This window comes from Centruroides sculpturatus, unplaced genomic scaffold (genome assembly GCF_000671375.1).
Source record: "Centruroides sculpturatus isolate CEXI.00-Female unplaced genomic scaffold, Cexi_2.0 scaffold835, whole genome shotgun sequence".
Taxonomy (NCBI): Eukaryota; Metazoa; Arthropoda; class Arachnida; order Scorpiones; family Buthidae; genus Centruroides; species Centruroides sculpturatus.
In genome coordinates this window covers 270,296-286,641 of record NW_019384995.1, presented here as the reverse complement: position 1 = coordinate 286,641, position 16,346 = coordinate 270,296, and the positions used below count along the sequence as shown (strand labels likewise).

At 30.6% G+C, this 16,346-nt stretch overlaps 2 protein-coding genes across 3 annotated transcripts; both read right to left on the bottom strand.

Moving 5' to 3' along the window:
- Positions 1 to 16: 16 nt before the first annotated feature.
- Positions 17 to 8,468, bottom strand: LOC111633116 (acyloxyacyl hydrolase-like). Of its 2 annotated transcripts, XM_023377650.1 has the most exons (7): positions 8,380 to 8,468; positions 7,070 to 7,237; positions 5,119 to 5,275; positions 848 to 947; positions 714 to 779; positions 570 to 640; positions 17 to 499 (listed from the first exon to the last, which is right to left on the bottom strand). In XM_023377650.1, exons 2-7 carry the CDS (start codon positions 7,170 to 7,172, stop codon positions 424 to 426), a joined length of 573 nt encoding a protein of 190 aa, XP_023233418.1. In that variant the 5' UTR covers positions 7,173 to 7,237; positions 8,380 to 8,468; the 3' UTR covers positions 17 to 423. The 2 variants fall into 2 exon arrangements, with proteins under 2 accessions (XP_023233418.1, XP_023233419.1); XM_023377651.1 differs by lacking the exon at positions 8,380 to 8,468 and having other exon boundaries at positions 7,070 to 7,489.
- Positions 8,469 to 8,892: 424 nt separating this feature from the next.
- On the bottom strand, positions 8,893 to 12,312 carry LOC111633120 (acyloxyacyl hydrolase-like). Its single transcript, XM_023377655.1, has 5 exons — positions 12,301 to 12,312; positions 12,166 to 12,215; positions 11,704 to 11,847; positions 9,106 to 9,175; positions 8,893 to 9,038 (listed from the first exon to the last, which is right to left on the bottom strand). The coding sequence occupies exons 2-5, from the start codon at positions 12,202 to 12,204 to the stop codon at positions 8,893 to 8,895; spliced, it is 399 nt and encodes a 132-aa protein (XP_023233423.1). The 5' UTR covers positions 12,205 to 12,215; positions 12,301 to 12,312.
- Between the last annotated feature and the right edge of the window lie 4,034 nt (positions 12,313 to 16,346).

Sequence of the window (16,346 nt, the reverse complement as noted above, 5' to 3'; positions counted from 1 at the left end):
TAGACCAGTGCTTCTCAACCACTGTGCCGCGGCACTTTAGTGTGCCGCGAAATTTCTGAAGTGTGCCGCCACTGATTTGCCCCGAAATTTCTGAAGTGTGCCGTTTCCGCGACACAAAACATTTTGTTTACTTTGTAATGCAATTTCCTTTTATATTTCATTGAAAATTCTTATCGTATGCTCTTTTTACAAAATATATTATAGGTACAGTACATCCCTCAATTAATGAAGTAAAATTTTTTACAATTTATCTTATTGTTAGTGTGCCGCCAAATTTTTAAAGTACTAAAAGTGTGCCGTGACGAAAAAAAGGTTGAGAACCACTGCTCTAAAGTATAGAAGTTACAAAGTTCTTTAATTGTTGAAGCAAAATTTAATAAGAGTTTTGTTTAAAAAGTTATGTATCAAATTTTTTACAATATTTTAAAAATAATTTACCTGAACAGTACTGTAACTATCACCATCCAGATCTATGAGGGGTTTGGCTTGATTTAAAAATCTATTATAAAATAATATAATTTTTAAAAGATAAATTTTAATTTTTATGAAAAACTGAATTTTATTATTACCTGTCAATCATATCACACAAAAACTGTAACACTTCATGATCACAAAATGAATTTGCACTTTTAAAATTTAACTACATGTAAAAAAAGTACATTCAAATTAATTAATAGATGATGATTAATTAAAATATAAAAAATTTTTTCAACCTGTAAAATATTTTGCAAAGTTCTAGAAGCTTGTTGAGACTTCATAACAGCTGGATACATTCCTTCCTATAAATGTTTTATTTGTTAAGTTCAAAATATTAAAAAAGTAAGAATAACAAGTTATAGAAACTAACTTTAGGTATAGGAAAAAGATGGCAAAATTCTTCATCCTTATCAACATGACACAATCCCACACTGTAACAAATTACATCTGAAGATTCTTTCCTCACCATTCTAAAGGTTTTGAATTAAAAAGTGTTACGAAATGAAGTTTAATAATTTTAAAAAAGTAAATGTGCAAGAATCCATTGCAAATCATATAAAAACAATGTTAAAGGAAAATGAAAATGTAAATCTAGTGAATCTAATAAATGATTACTTGTGACATTGTCACAATGCTGGGCTGCAATTTTTTATCATTTTACTTTAAAAATCATGTGACTTCCTGCTCCTAGTGATAAGTTTGGCAAAACAGCATTAAGGCCAAGACTCCACTACCATAAAAACGGCGTAAAGCCTCTCACTGTAAAATATTTTACGCCTGAGCAGGTCGTAATATCAGCGTAAAAGCAAGTTGAACACTGCTCAACTCGCTTTTACGCTGGTTTTATGACCTGCNTGTGCAAGAATCCATTGCAAATCATATAAAAACAATGTTAAAGGAAAATGAAAATGTAAATCTAGTGAATCTAATAAATGATTACTTGTGACATTGTCACAATGCTGGGCTGCAATTTTTTATCATTTTACTTTAAAAATCATGTGACTTCCTGCTCCTAAGTTTTCCACACCTAGTCTTGATTTTCATCTAACTTTGCTCTTGAAATCAAGGAAGGTCAACTGGAACCTATAAGTGCAATTTGAAAATTGCAACTCAATGAGCTCTATATTCATTATATTTCTTCAGATATAAACAATTTGAGCAAAAATAAATTTTTAATAAAAAAAAAAATATTAAAAAAATTAAAAAGCATATGCCTATTCCTATTATAAATCATGACTTTTTGTACAAAGTGAAAAAAGTGCATCCCAAATAATTATCAACATATGCTGTTTTAAGATTTAAAAAGTACTATCAGTTACCGGTATCTTATCTATATAAAAAACAATGTTGTTTTTAACCATGCTGCATAAATTAAATGCTACAAAGTTGTATCTTGCATATGTATTGTTTTAAATTGGTAGGAAGAGATTTTACCATCTCAGGAAATTAAGTGAATTGCATATATAAAAACTGAGAATTAGTAACCAATAAACATGCCATTTAAATTAATTAAATATCAGATCTTTCATACATTTAACTCCTGTAAAAATTCTTGAAAATTTATGTTCCATGAGTTGCAGCCTTCAGGTCTGTAACATTAAAAAATTGTCAACCATCCTTATATCTATCTAACAATAATCCCCACAAATTTTGGGCCAATCCAAAAGTTGAATATTTTTCCTGGAAAACCTCTCCTTGGATGACTGAGAGACATGAACTGAGGCATTATTCTGTTGAAAAATGTAATTCCTAGCACAAATTTTAGTGGAACATGGTAAATTAATTTGCAGCATATTCTGATAGTCAACACAGTTCATCCTATTATTTACTTGTGCTTACCCTTTAATCCAAAGCCTCTCCAAACCATTACTGATACTCCACTTTGCATCGTTTTGCTGCAGTAGTGTTCTTCCTTCTGTAGATCCTGCCGGTAAAATATAAATATTACCGGCAGGATCTGTTTGTCTAAATCAGGCCTGGCCAACCCGCGGCCCTTCACGTTAAATTGTGTTGCCCACTAAGCGATATTATATATCTATTAAAACTTTTGTTTCCCGTTATGTGTATACCAAAATAATTAAATAAATGAAAATTTGCACGTGTCATTGTTATAATGCGCAAGTGCGAGTACGAACTCTTACGAGTATAACAATAAAATCTTATTCATTTTGTGTTTGTTTTACTTTTTTAAAAGCATATTTGCCTAAATTGTGGCCCACCGTAATGTTACACGTGATCAAAGTGGCCCGCAAAACAATTTGGGTTGGCCAGGCCTGGTCTAAATTATACTTCTTTTCCCCACTGAAAATAACCTTGGTCTATTACTTGTCTCAGGTCATATGATTTTTGGCCTAGGTGAGCCTAGCCTTTGTGGTGTGATTTAAGATAAGGTCGTCTCTTACTCAGTTGAATTTATTAGGTGCAGTCAAATGAAAATGAGACAAACTATGGTTGCGTTCTTTTATTCCTCCGCGTAACTTCGCACGAGCGACATCCGTTTAAAAATTCCTGCGGAACGCGTTCCTAAATTCCGGTCGGAGTGCGCGCCGTCGAACGGCAAAAACGGCCGCTTGTAGCAGTAGTTTACGGTGGAAAGCAACACGGTGTCCTCCATGGCTCAGATAGTTTCGTTTCGGGGTCAATTATCTGGTTTTATGAATGAAAATTTAGAAGTTGTGAAAGCGCGAGTTAGTGCATGTGGTGATGTGTCTTTTCTAATTTTTTCGGATGGTAGCCGGCATTCTAATTTTTTTCGTGGCTATTTCGAATGCTCTTTCAACAAATAATCCATTTTATGGTTAAATTTTACAATTGGGACCCTTCTTTTGCCTTTAAAAGCTCATATTTTAGAATTATAGATTCGTCCATCACGATACTATCGATAGTGCGGGCGCCGCCATCTTTCTTTCTTTCACCGTCGTTCCTAAATGCCTACAAACAGCAGCGCACTCCCGTAGTAGCGGAAATGCAGAGCGACCGCTATTAACGAATGCACCCTATATAACAAGTATGGCACGGAAGTTGGTAATGCAGGTAGGTGTGTATATAGAAGTGCCATCTTTTGGGAATCAGGAAGGAACAGTGTGAACGTTCACCGCTGTGCCATTTGTCTGTTAGACGTGCTTGAAGTTAGGTCGGCGAGTCGTGTGTGCGTCCAATATCAATATGGAGGTCTGCTGCTTGTTGACTTTCTGGAATACAGCGCCACAATTAACGCACAGCGGTATATAGAAACTTTGCAAAAATTAAAGCGTGCCATCAAAACCAAACACCCAGAAATGTTGACAGACAGCATTATTCTGTTGCAGGATAATACCCACCCACATGTTACCAAGGTTGTTTTGACTACGCTGCAGAAGTTTCGCTGGGAACTTCTGCAGCGTAGTCCATACACATCCTCCATAAAGTCCCGATTTCTCCCCATGCGATTTCCATATTTTTGGAGCCTCGAAGAAAGACATTCGTGGCCGTCAATTTGCTTCGGACGAAAAGGTGCACACCTGGGTACAATCATGGTTCCGTAGCCAAACGCAAACATTTTTCTATGAAGGCATTGACCGTCTTGTCTCACATGGGATAAATGTATTAACAGTTATGGCAATTACTTTTGAAATAATAAACAATTTACTTATTTTTTCCCCCATCTGTCTTGTTTTCATTTGACTGCCCCTAATAGGTTTTCCAGACTTCAACAAAGTGCAATCAACAGTTGATTTTGAAACACAATCTTCAAATGTTCTGTTATTTGCCTTACAGAACATCGCTTTTTTTGCTGCCAATTGAAATATATGCCTTTGTTGTTGAGCAGTCACTTTTGTTTTTTGTCAAGAATTTGATTTTCTTGTTGAACCGCCTTTCCAATGCAAAAATTTGTTTATTGTTGACTTAGCTCTATTTAATCTTCGAGCTATTTTACTTTGGGAAATGTTTTCAACTGTCCAGGCATCAATTTTGTCATTTTCATAATCACTTAAATCATATTTTTAGCCATAGTAACAACTTTCCAATGCTTCAAATGTGTCAAATATTTTCATACGCTTACGCAGATACGATATAAATATGAAAATATAAACTGATGTGCATATATTTTTCTAGAAAGTATTGTTAAAAAATAGTTGATAATTTTTTGGGATAGTCAAATTTTCTGCTAACCTAAAAGAAAATATGGAAGATGCAACTTTGTTTGAAGCATTTCATTCCATTAATAAACGTAATTAAAAACAACATATGTTGATAATTATTTGGGACGTACCTTATAGAAAAGTACTTGGGCTAGAATTTGAAAAAATTAAAGATCCATAAATTACCCTTGCTGTCTGTCTGTCTTTCCTTAATCTCGAGAACGGAGTTAGATAGACGGAATACCAGATCAGATATGGAAACCTTAGAGGCAGAATGGCCCGAAAATCACGTTATTTCAATTCAAAAATTGTCTCCGAAAGGAGGCATGTTTATTGATAACAGGAAAAGTATGATGTACAGGGGCAAGACTACTAATTTGAGGTGGAGAGCATATATTTTTTAATTAAATTAAAAAAAAATACGATTAATAATTGTAGCCTAGCATTGTAACGATGTCACAATAAATACTGTAAATACTCGTTTAGTTTAATAATTTTTTTATAAAAAGAAAATTCTTACTTGTCTATTATAATAGGACCCCATAAACGCACTATAATTCGACAGAATTTCTCATATGTAGTTGGTAAAGCGTCACAGATATTAGAAACGACATCACTTATATTTTTTGATTTTATTTCAGCAATTTGTTCCAATAATCCAACAACAATAGTACAAGCTAAAAAAATAAGTAATAAGTTATTTAAAAAATATGTATACAGTATACTTACATAATCAGTTTTTGATATATTCATCTAATCTGTAGTAGTAATAAATATTTAAAGTGCTACATTGTAATCAATAAGAGTAGCCTAGTTCTGTTGATAAAAACAATGATAAAATTGAAATTTTCATTAACATAAACGCTATAGATAATTGTTTAATCCATGATGTATCTTAAAGTTTATTAACTTTATATAGATTGTATTGAAATAAATTGTGAAATATAGCCTATAATTGGGTTTTCCAAGAGGAAGTATTTATACTAAAAATTNCGTGACTAATAAAAACGCAAGACTGTGTATATATGTATTTTTATTATTACATATAAATAAACATAGTAAGAAAGTATATATTTTTTATTTTTGGGGGGTCTCCAGAACGAATTGATTAAATTCCCATTAAAACCTATGGTAAATAGATAATCGGTTAACGAACAATTTGGATAGCGAACAAAGTCTTGGAACAGATTTTGTTCGTTAACCGATCACCCACTGTATATCTTATCGATATTTGTGAGCTTGCTTTGTTTGCCTGTCAATGAATGAGTTTTTATTTTGAAACCAATATAATTTTTACATAATTGTAAATTATATTTGGATTTAAGCAATAAGATAAATTAAAAAATTATTAGTATTAAGTAAGTCAATATTATGATTTACTGACACATAGAAGAATTCATCTTTCAATGATATTTCTCTGGTTTCTTATTGTTTATAGGTACAGTACATTATTTTTTCATAATTAATATAGCAAGCAGACAGTTAAAAGAAAGTTATAACATAAGAGTAATAAAATCATAAACTACAAAATTAGAGTTTATTTTTAAAACTTGAATAATTACTTAATTTATTTTAACAGAGAATGATTCTGGGAGCAGATTTTCAAGGAAGACAAGAAAAATACATTTTTGATAGAAAATGAATGGACAAAGCCCATGATGTTTACAGTTATTTTATGTAAAAATTATTATTTTCAAATAAAAGTTTATTTGACAGGCAAACAGCAATCTCACAAATATGATTAAGCTACATTATAGTTTGAATCATGTGGTCTTTGATGAAAGATTCTGTAAAACTTATAAGTTTCTTGGAATTTAACTTTTTATTTTCTTGAAAATGAGAAGTGCACAATTTTGCCCTTTTCTGAATAAATATTACAGTACAGTATATAGATATGAGTTATTGTGAATGTTGAGTTGGTGCAGTAATGTGCTCATTGAAATGTTTTAGCAGGTTTTTCAATCTTAAGTACAGTATAGTCAGAAAGAGCTTGCACAAACAAGCTGGATGCAGACAGCAGTGTGTGCTGTTACAAAATGCACAGCAATATCTGCAATGTTCAGATTGTATATAACTTATCAAATTTTGCAAAAGTACAAAACCATCCAGTGATCTGACATTTTCAATAATCCAGCACTGCTGTGATTCTGTGGATGCCAGATTAAGACTTCTACTGTAATATGAATATATATGAAACAATACCATTAACAGCCAAATTTTGATAATCTCTATGATTACATAAATTGTGTTCCCTTAATCTAAAATACAAAGAATCTGTATATCCTTGAAGTGTAGGCCAAGAGAAANTACTGTATACATAGGCCTATATACCGAAATAAATTTTTTGATTGTTTATTTTCTATGATTTATTACATTTATTTTTCATATATAAAATGCAAATTAATGAAAAACGGATACAAGTGAAATTGTTAAATTAATTTGAGGAATATAAAAAACTAAAAAGAAATTACCTGCACATTCTAATCCTCCATTAACTCCTCTCATGAAATATGTTTTAGAAGCAGAAGCTAACCCCAACGAAAGTATAACAACAAAAATATGTATAGCTTTCATTTTCACACCCGTTTATGTGTTTCCTACGCTCCGGTCTTTTATATACTCTTCAATATCTAAACTTCCTATAAGTCATCAAACAAACTGATTATCTCTCAACTATTTTATCTTTGATTAAGATATTAGTTTCAATTTTTATTTTATCACGAAAGGTAAACATTTCGAATTCGAGTTATAAAAATTCGATAACGTTTTTAATAACGAATTGTGTTTAATCTTTTTTTATGCATGTAATTTATCGGTTTCTTTTCGAAGAGCCAACACGTTACTCCGAATCTGTCGGAATGTGTCTCATTTTTGCGGGGGTATGACTCATACAAAGTAATTCTCATACAAAGGAAGTTTTATTAAAGGCATTTTTTTGTTTTTGAAAAATCACATACAGAAGAATGTGTAATTCGCGTCTTTGTTCTCAGATTTTAAATATAATTTAAATAATTGAAACGTTAAATATATATTTTACTCGATTTAAATTGTATTGGAACCGTATTATTAAAATATTTGTTGATTAACAAGGTGGTTTCGGGTGCGATAATCTCGCGTAAATACATTCGAGGTCGCATTTATATCTATCTATTACATAACTAATACGTATTTTAAATGTATTTACATACATATCAAGGACGGCCCTAATCTAATATTTAAGGAGCTTTCCACCTCCACCAAATGATAGACAATAGATATTTTTTTTTTTTTTTTTTTTTTGAAAAATCACATACAGAAGAATGTGTAATTCGCGTCTTTGTTCTCAGATTTTAAATATAATTTAAATAATTGAAACGTAAAATATATATTTTACTCGATTTAAATTGTATTGGATCCGTATTATTAAAATATTTGTTGATTAACATGATGTTTTCGGGTGCGATAATCTCGCGTAAATACATTCGAGGTCGCTTTTATATCTATTTATTACATAACTAATACGTATTTTAAATGTGTTTACACACATATCAAGGACGGCCCTAATCTAATATTTAAGGAGCTTTCCACCTCCACCAAATGGTTGACAATAGATATTTTAAAGTTTATTTTTGGAAGGAGGGAGCGAGCATTTAACTTAGCTTATGTATAAATTCGAAAACTATTAAATTGTTTAATGTTGATTTACAATAACCAACAATGATTATTTCATTTCAAATTATTGTTTTTACGCAATCACTTTTATTTGTTGGTTTTTTAAATAACTTGAAGACACTAAAAAAACCTTTTTGCAAGTTCGTATTAGACTCGTCCAGGTCCACAACAATGCGTCGGGTAACGTGGACGAGCCCGATGAAGCTGGACTGTCCACGAAAATTTCTGCAGATCCGACTCAAACTCGAATCCGGATCCTTCACATAGAGAGAAAGTGATTCCGGCTGCTCCTCTTTTGATGGCAAATTTCTTTCGTCGAAAACAAACGAAAAATAATAAATCGACATCAATTTACTAATCAACTATAATAAACACGATTGTTTAAGTGATAACTGTTTGTTTTATTATTATTTGTGATGAAATGTAATGATTTAAACAGTTTATAAGATAACGATATCTGATTTTAAGAACGATTTAATTTTTGAACGATAAAGTTTACGTTATGAATGATTAATAATCGCCTAAATATAACGAGTTTAAATGATTTTTAACTGAAAACAGATTTCAAGATTAAACGTAAAAAAANCTGGCATTTTCAATAATCCAGCACCGCTGTGATTCTGTGGATGCCAGAAAAAGACTTCTACTGTAATATGAATATATATGAAACAATACCATTAACAGCCAAATTTTGATAATCTCTATGATTACATAAATTGTGTTCCCTTAATCTAAAATACAAAGAATCTGTATATCCTTGAAGTGTAGGCCAAGAGAAATTCTTATAACCTGAAAATAAATAACAACAACATAAATTTATGTACTGATTATTATCTTGTTTAAATAAAATGTTTACCTGTTGCAAATGATGTTTCAGGCCAGTCAAGTTCATTTCCAAGAATGAATTCAAGATGTGTAAAATATTTCTAAAATCAAATGAAAGGTTTGTAGATAGTATGAATAATCAGAAAAATTATCTAGGCTTACCCAAAAATTTATGGTTTTGAAGAAATGAGGAGGATTGTTTCTTCCTATCAGTTCAATCCAAAAACAAAAACATTTTTACTCTAAAAATAATGAAATAATACTTAATTTAGATATGCTTGTTGGAAGATGACACCATTTCATAATAAGAGTGTTGTACTGTAATACTGTATAATTCATTGTGAAAACTTTGGCAACACTAACAGGTAGGTTACTGAAATAACACTTTAGTACAATTTACCAAACAAAAATCTAAATGAAGGAAACGGGTGTCTGTAGGATACCTTTGTATGCTCTTTTAATTTGTGTATTGCCGGATGGCTGAGTGGTCAAGGTGGCAGCCTACCGCTCTGGGGGACCCGGGATCGGGTCCATACGGATGAAAAAATCGCTAGAAATTTTTCGGGGGGGGTGGTCCGTTCGGATATATCAGGCTTTTTTGAAAAGGTGGCAACTTAGTGTTGCCACCTTTTCAAAATCGCTGACCCGGACGGCAGGTGAGATTTGTTCCTGACGCATGTGTATGTCATTTTGCAATGCGAAGAATAATGTGCAGTGCCTGCCGGTTCTAAATTAGTTACGGACTTGGGTAGGAGTAACGTAAGTAACCTAAATTAAGAAAGAACAACTACAAATGAGTTAGCTCTATTGACTATTGCAGACGTGTACGAATACGAATCGTACAAGCAAAAAAAAAAAGTCGACAGGTTGCGCACGATATTCCCGAACAAAAGTAATAGTTCGCCCGGACGATTCCCGTACTGTCCGGGTGAAAACCGGGTGGGTGGTAATACTAGTCGGGCTCCGCCCCGCTGTGGGCCTGGCCGAACCCATAATGGGCTTGCTTTTTTAAAAAGGCTTTTAGTGCCCACAGGGCAGAAAGAATTAAAATAAAAAAAGTATGGAAGAAGAAGCCTGACATCGGGAAAATATTTAAAGATATTAATTTGAACACATTTGGATTAGAAATAGAATTGGAGCAGGAAGCCGATGCAGTGCCGGCCTGAGGCAAGTTTTAGGATGGAGCGAGATCCTATTATGGCGCCCCTCTTGGTTGCCCCTAATTTATACCCTTTAATTAATTTTCTTTACCATTGAGGCGCCCCCTAGGACTTAGCGCCTGAAGCGGTTGCTCCGTTCGTCCTATGGTAGGGTCGGCTGTGAGCCGATGTCGCGGCGTACTTCCTAGACATCTCGATCAAGGTAAATGGAAACGCTGTCACCAAGGGTATTTACGGGAAGCCTACATATAATGCAATGTTCATACCGTGAGTCTCCCACGACCCAGTGAGCTATAGCAGCATTTAGAGCTCTCATAAAACGAGCTTATACGCATTGTAACGATAAGATAAGAAAGCTAGAATATATCGAGCAGATGGCTCGTCAGGTTGGGGTCAAGAGAAAAACGATAAAGAGAATGATATACAAATGGAGAATTCAAGACGCAGAGACAAAAAGAAATGATATGCGGAAAGAATTTGCAATTGTTGAGTACATAGCAACCCTCCGAAATGTTTATTAATTTTGCACGTGTCGTGAGATATTATATAATACGTAAAAATAACAAGCACGCCCGTTTTTTTAAAATTTGCGTATTCCAAAATTAGAAGCTTTAAAAAACCGTTTTGGAATATGAACGGCTTTGTTCTTTTTGTGAAATTTTAAATTTTATGTATTTTCCTGAAGATAGTCAATTAAAAGGACCGAAGACGTTAGATTAATAAATGTAAGTTACTGCATATTTAATGATTACGGGTTTGTTATTGTGAGGGTGCAGTTATGGAAAGGATTCAAAACGTTACTTTTAAGTTTACAACATTTCAAACATTTGTTTAAACTTAGGCTATCTTCAGCAAATAACAAACTTTTTAAGTGGGTTCATTAAGTGGAAAAAATTTAAAAGTTTAAATGCTGAAAATATGCCTAAATTTAGGCCAAAAACAGTACATATGTTAGTATTTTTGTAAGTAATATATATATTTAAAAAATTCGCTATTTTTTAAAATAAATAATAAATTGATTATTTTAAAGCATGTTACTTTTAAACAGAATAATGTTTTATCACATGACACAAAGAATAACTCAGTGAAAATTAAGAGTTTAATGGGACTGGCAGGAAAGGAAATTTGCTAATAATTCTCTAAATTTTAATTTTAATTTTACAAAATAGAAAAAATATTTGAAAACAATAAGGAAGTTAAAAATCATAATTGAATCAAAGTCTGGAAAAATATTTTGTAAGATTGCATGAAATTGCTCAGATTAAAGAAAAAGATTATTGGTGGATATTATTTTTTGAAAAATTAAAGTAGTTTTGAATGTTAATTGTTTGTATTTTACTTTAGAAATGCATAAATTTTCTGGATACTTTACTATAACAGATGCATATTATTTTTCTTAAATTTTAATGAGAAAGTCTAGATAATTTTTCTTCTGGATTTATAATGTAATTTAATAAAATTTAATTTACTTTTAAAAATTCTCTAGCAGTAAACCATTGCAAAGGAACATGTAAACGAGCACCGACTGAATCTCCTATGTATACAAGACCACGTGGATTTGTTCTTTCACAAAGCTCTTTTTCGTATGGTTCACCTGTAATTTTATCTGTACCCTGCAATGACAAATCTTAAGTTATAGAGAACTAAATTATAATTTATGAGTAATTTTTATATCACTAAAAGCTTTTTAAAACTATTAATAGAGTAAAATGACATTTAAAATTTATTTTAATTAAGAAATAATTAAAACATTACAGAACCATTCTAAAGATTATAATATGTGATAGTAGTGATTAGGATGAAACAACTATAATTAATTGGAAAAATTAGTTTCTTAACAGATTTGTGTGTATAAAAGAATAAATTTTAAGTTGAATGAGTTTTTTAATGACAAACTTGAACTTTGAACCGGAAAATATATTGTTACTCACCCATATTCCATTACAGTTTTGAATCAATATCTCTATCATAATCGGCAGGTCTAAGAAGAAGCACAATTGATAAAACACTGATAAATTAACTAACAATATTAAATATGAGTGTTAATTTTGAATAAATTTGGTTACCTGCGACCTGGTTGAATATGNTATACAAGTTTGTTTTTCCTTTTTGTTTAACTTTGGGCTAAATATACATTATTTAAGATTCATTATAAATGAATTGTGTATTTAGTAGATTTAATGTAAAAATACTTTAAACAACTTTATCATTTTATTCATACTGTATGATTATATTCAAATGCTCAGTTATTTTTGGAAATGTGTTGTTGTATAAATCATAATTTAAAAATGTTAAAATAATGACTCATAGTTGTTTTATTTTGATAAACTGTTTGTCAAGCATTGTCGACTTTGTTTAGAATATAATTTTTAAATAGAAATGTTGAGTATTGCTAATAAAAAAATATATTATTGATTGGTAGAATTCAAATTAGTTACAGGTATATAAATCACAACTGAAATATTTATTATAAATACCAGGGCTTCTTAAACTGTGGGTCGTGACTCCATTTGGGGTCGCTTTGCGAAATATTGGGGTTGTGAGATTTTAATGCAAAATATTGAAAATAATTGAGTTTGAAAATGGCACGCTTTGTGTCACTTCTGGTGCAGCGAGACGACAATTCAGCAACATTGATTGTAGCATGAACTAGTGTAGTGTTGTCACTTTTCAGTGTATTCAGTTGTCTCTGTTCCACTGTAACACAAGAGTGAACTGTGGTAGTACACCATTATTGTTTTTGCAAATTTGTATATATCTTTATTTTATATTTTTTGGGTCGCGAAAAAAATCACATTCATAAATGGGGTCGTGAATAAGCAGAATTTAAGAATCCCTGATATATACATATAAATGTAATAAATTAAGGGTTTGGGTGTAAATATGATGCCATAAAGCTTAGAGAAAATGGAAAAATTGAACTTAAGAAGTTTTCTTCTTTGTTTACTTTAATCATAATATGATGTGTGTTATAGTTAAAAAGTGTTATTTAATTTGAAATACATTGCTGTTTAGCTGTTAACATGCATTATAATGTACTAATGGAAATGGCTCTTATTTTAAACCCACACTCTTCAAATGTGAATATATATTTTTTCAAGTGTTTATCTAACTACAGTTTGGTTAAACAGGGATGTTTAAAATTAAGTTAGAAAGTTATATATATAACATTTTCACAAAAATATAAGGTTTAAAAAATAATATTAATGTGGATTTTAATATTTTCTAGCTAATATTTATTAGTTAGTTTTTTTCTTTTGACTTATGATGTAATCATTTTATATTTATATTATCCTTATCTTTTCATTTCTTTATATGACTTAAGAGTAGCTAAAATTAATATGTATTATATTTAATAATAGTTTCAAATCTGGCACATTTTGTTTTGAAACTACATCTTTAGAGTGGTGAAAAATAGTTTGAACTGCATTTTTTCAAACATTATTGTGGAATTTAAATAATTCACTTTTCTAATCATCCTTTGAATACATCACCAAAGTTTATTTTTAATTATTTGTCTGTTTTTGATTGATAGTAAACAAAATTCAGTTTTGTGTGATATTTGTTTACACATGTGTAAACAAATATCAAGCAAACTAATTTTAAATAATGAATAAAACTCTGATTTTTTAAAACTAATATATTTTAAGCAGAATTTTTAAAGTTTAAAATTAATGAACTATCAAAACCATCTGTTTCATTAAAGAAATACAAACATTTTCAACCTATGCATTAGGTTGAAAACATTAGTTTGTCTAATTAAATGTTTCTCAGCAACAGATGGTGGTTTTGATAGTTCATTAAGTATAAAAAGCTGAGTTTGATCAGTGATTTTTGGTTTAAAATTAATTCATAATTTAACAATTCTGATAGTTGTATAGATAATAATTAAAATTATACTATTAGGATTGATCCTTGAAAAACCAACTGACTTCTTTTTATATGATTAAATTTCTTAAAGAAAATTTGACCTTAGTATTATTGCTTTACACTTATGACAATTCATAACAATATATATAGTTTGTGTAATAGTGTATTTTATTTATTAAAATTCATATAGAAATATGAAAGTTGAAAGTCTTAGATCCAAACAAAAACATCTGAGATGTGAAGAAATTGTGTCAAGTAAAAACTTATAAGAATTTATACAACGGTCAAAAATTTTCTTAGGAGGTTTTCTTTGGTAATGATAAGTTTTGCACTTTGAAGTGAAATGTAGAAAATAATAATACAAATAAAGATGTTGTGGGTTAGGATTCTCATGATCTTTACCTATATTGTACCTTGCACAGATTTTTTTCAAAAGTGTTGCAATCTGTCTGTAAAATTTTTTTGTCCATGATAAAAAGTGATTTTTCTCACTTCATTTTTGCTCAGTTCTTTTCCTTGTGGCATTTTGTAGAAACTTAGATCAGAATTATACAATTATTATGGAGGAGAGAGTAAATGATATGCATTTTAATTTCCATATTGCTTATGAAGTACTGTACATTCAATTACATGATTTTACAACAAAATTGGTTGTAATTTTTATATTAATTCATCATTCAGAAATTTGAATATTTTTATTTAAGAATATGATTTTTTTTTATAAGTAATTATTTATAATAATGAGCTTATTTATTGTTAAATTGGTATAAATAAACATCCTGTGAAGTTATACACAAATTTCAACTGTATGTATAATTTCTTTACAGATATTAATTAATGGTCAAAGTAAAATTGAAAAATATTGAAGGCTAGGATTTAATTAATTATTAAATAGTGAGATCCATATTTTTGGGAGTTTTACAGTGGGCTTATTATATTGCTCCAATTTCTCAATAAATAATGTTTTCCAGATAAATAAACAGTCTGGTCAGTCAGTACAACTCTCACACTGTATGAGGATGGAAGATTTGTTCCAAGGGGTGTAATGTAATTATAAAGAACTCTTCAAGATAGTTCTGTGGAAATTCTATTATTATAAATGTCATCTTGATGTTCTAATATATGGCTTTGCAATTTTCTACTTGTGACCCTGATATATATATCACTTTTTCATCATTGTTTTGTTGTAAGGGAATTATGTATATGCCTGATTTTTCTAACATAGTTAATTTGTCTGTCTTTATATAGTATTCTGCAAAAGGGTAGCTGTGGTTGTATTGGAATATTAAATCCTGATTTTTGAAATTTTCTGATGTACAAGGACACAGACTCAAGATACAGGATGGGTGGTCTTATAAATGTGATTCTTTTTTATTATTTCTAACAGATGGGTAGAAGAGAAATTTTCGCAGATGGATTTGAATGCACTTGAGTTTTGCATAAGTATATCCTGCCTTACACATTGCCATATTAATAAATTGCAACTCTTTTTGTGCCAAATGTTGCAATGATGGTAATATATAGACTCTATGAATAAGTGCAGTTATGGTGTTTATGTAGCCAGGCAGTTGGAATGAAGTAGCCCGGTATGACATGAGGACAGGCTAAATTTGGGTTATACACTGCAACAAACTTCAAGCATTTTTTGTATTAAGGAAATTGGATGCTAGGAAATTGATGCTGCTGTCTTTTTCTTTTTCTACATTAAAATTGTAGAAAAAGTAGGCAATAATTTGAACTGTCTGATGATGATTTGTCTTGCTAGTATTTCTCAAATCGAAACTCTATCTTAATTTTGTTAAGGACCTTGGGCAGTACATGTAGAAAATACAGTACATGTCTGGAAAATAATTATATGCAATGAATCATTAATATTGATTTTGTACAATATGTCTTCATTGGCATTATTTTAGGTTTTTCAATCTTACCACAAGTATTAAGACTGAAAAACTAATGCACTATATCATTTTCAGACTGATTTTAGAACTTACATAAACAGAGAAAGCATACAGAAGCATGCATTGGTACAAAATGTGATGCAATGTATGAAATATTTTTGTACCTTTTGTACCACATAGCAATGATCGCATACACATAGTTTAATCAAATTTTAAGAAAATGCTAAAATACAAGAACGCTCTGTAATCTGGGATTATTGATAACTTGTCATAATTCCTGTCCCTGGGAAAGCACCCGGCACTTGAATGCCGGATTATGAATTTCTATTTATTATCAACTAGCT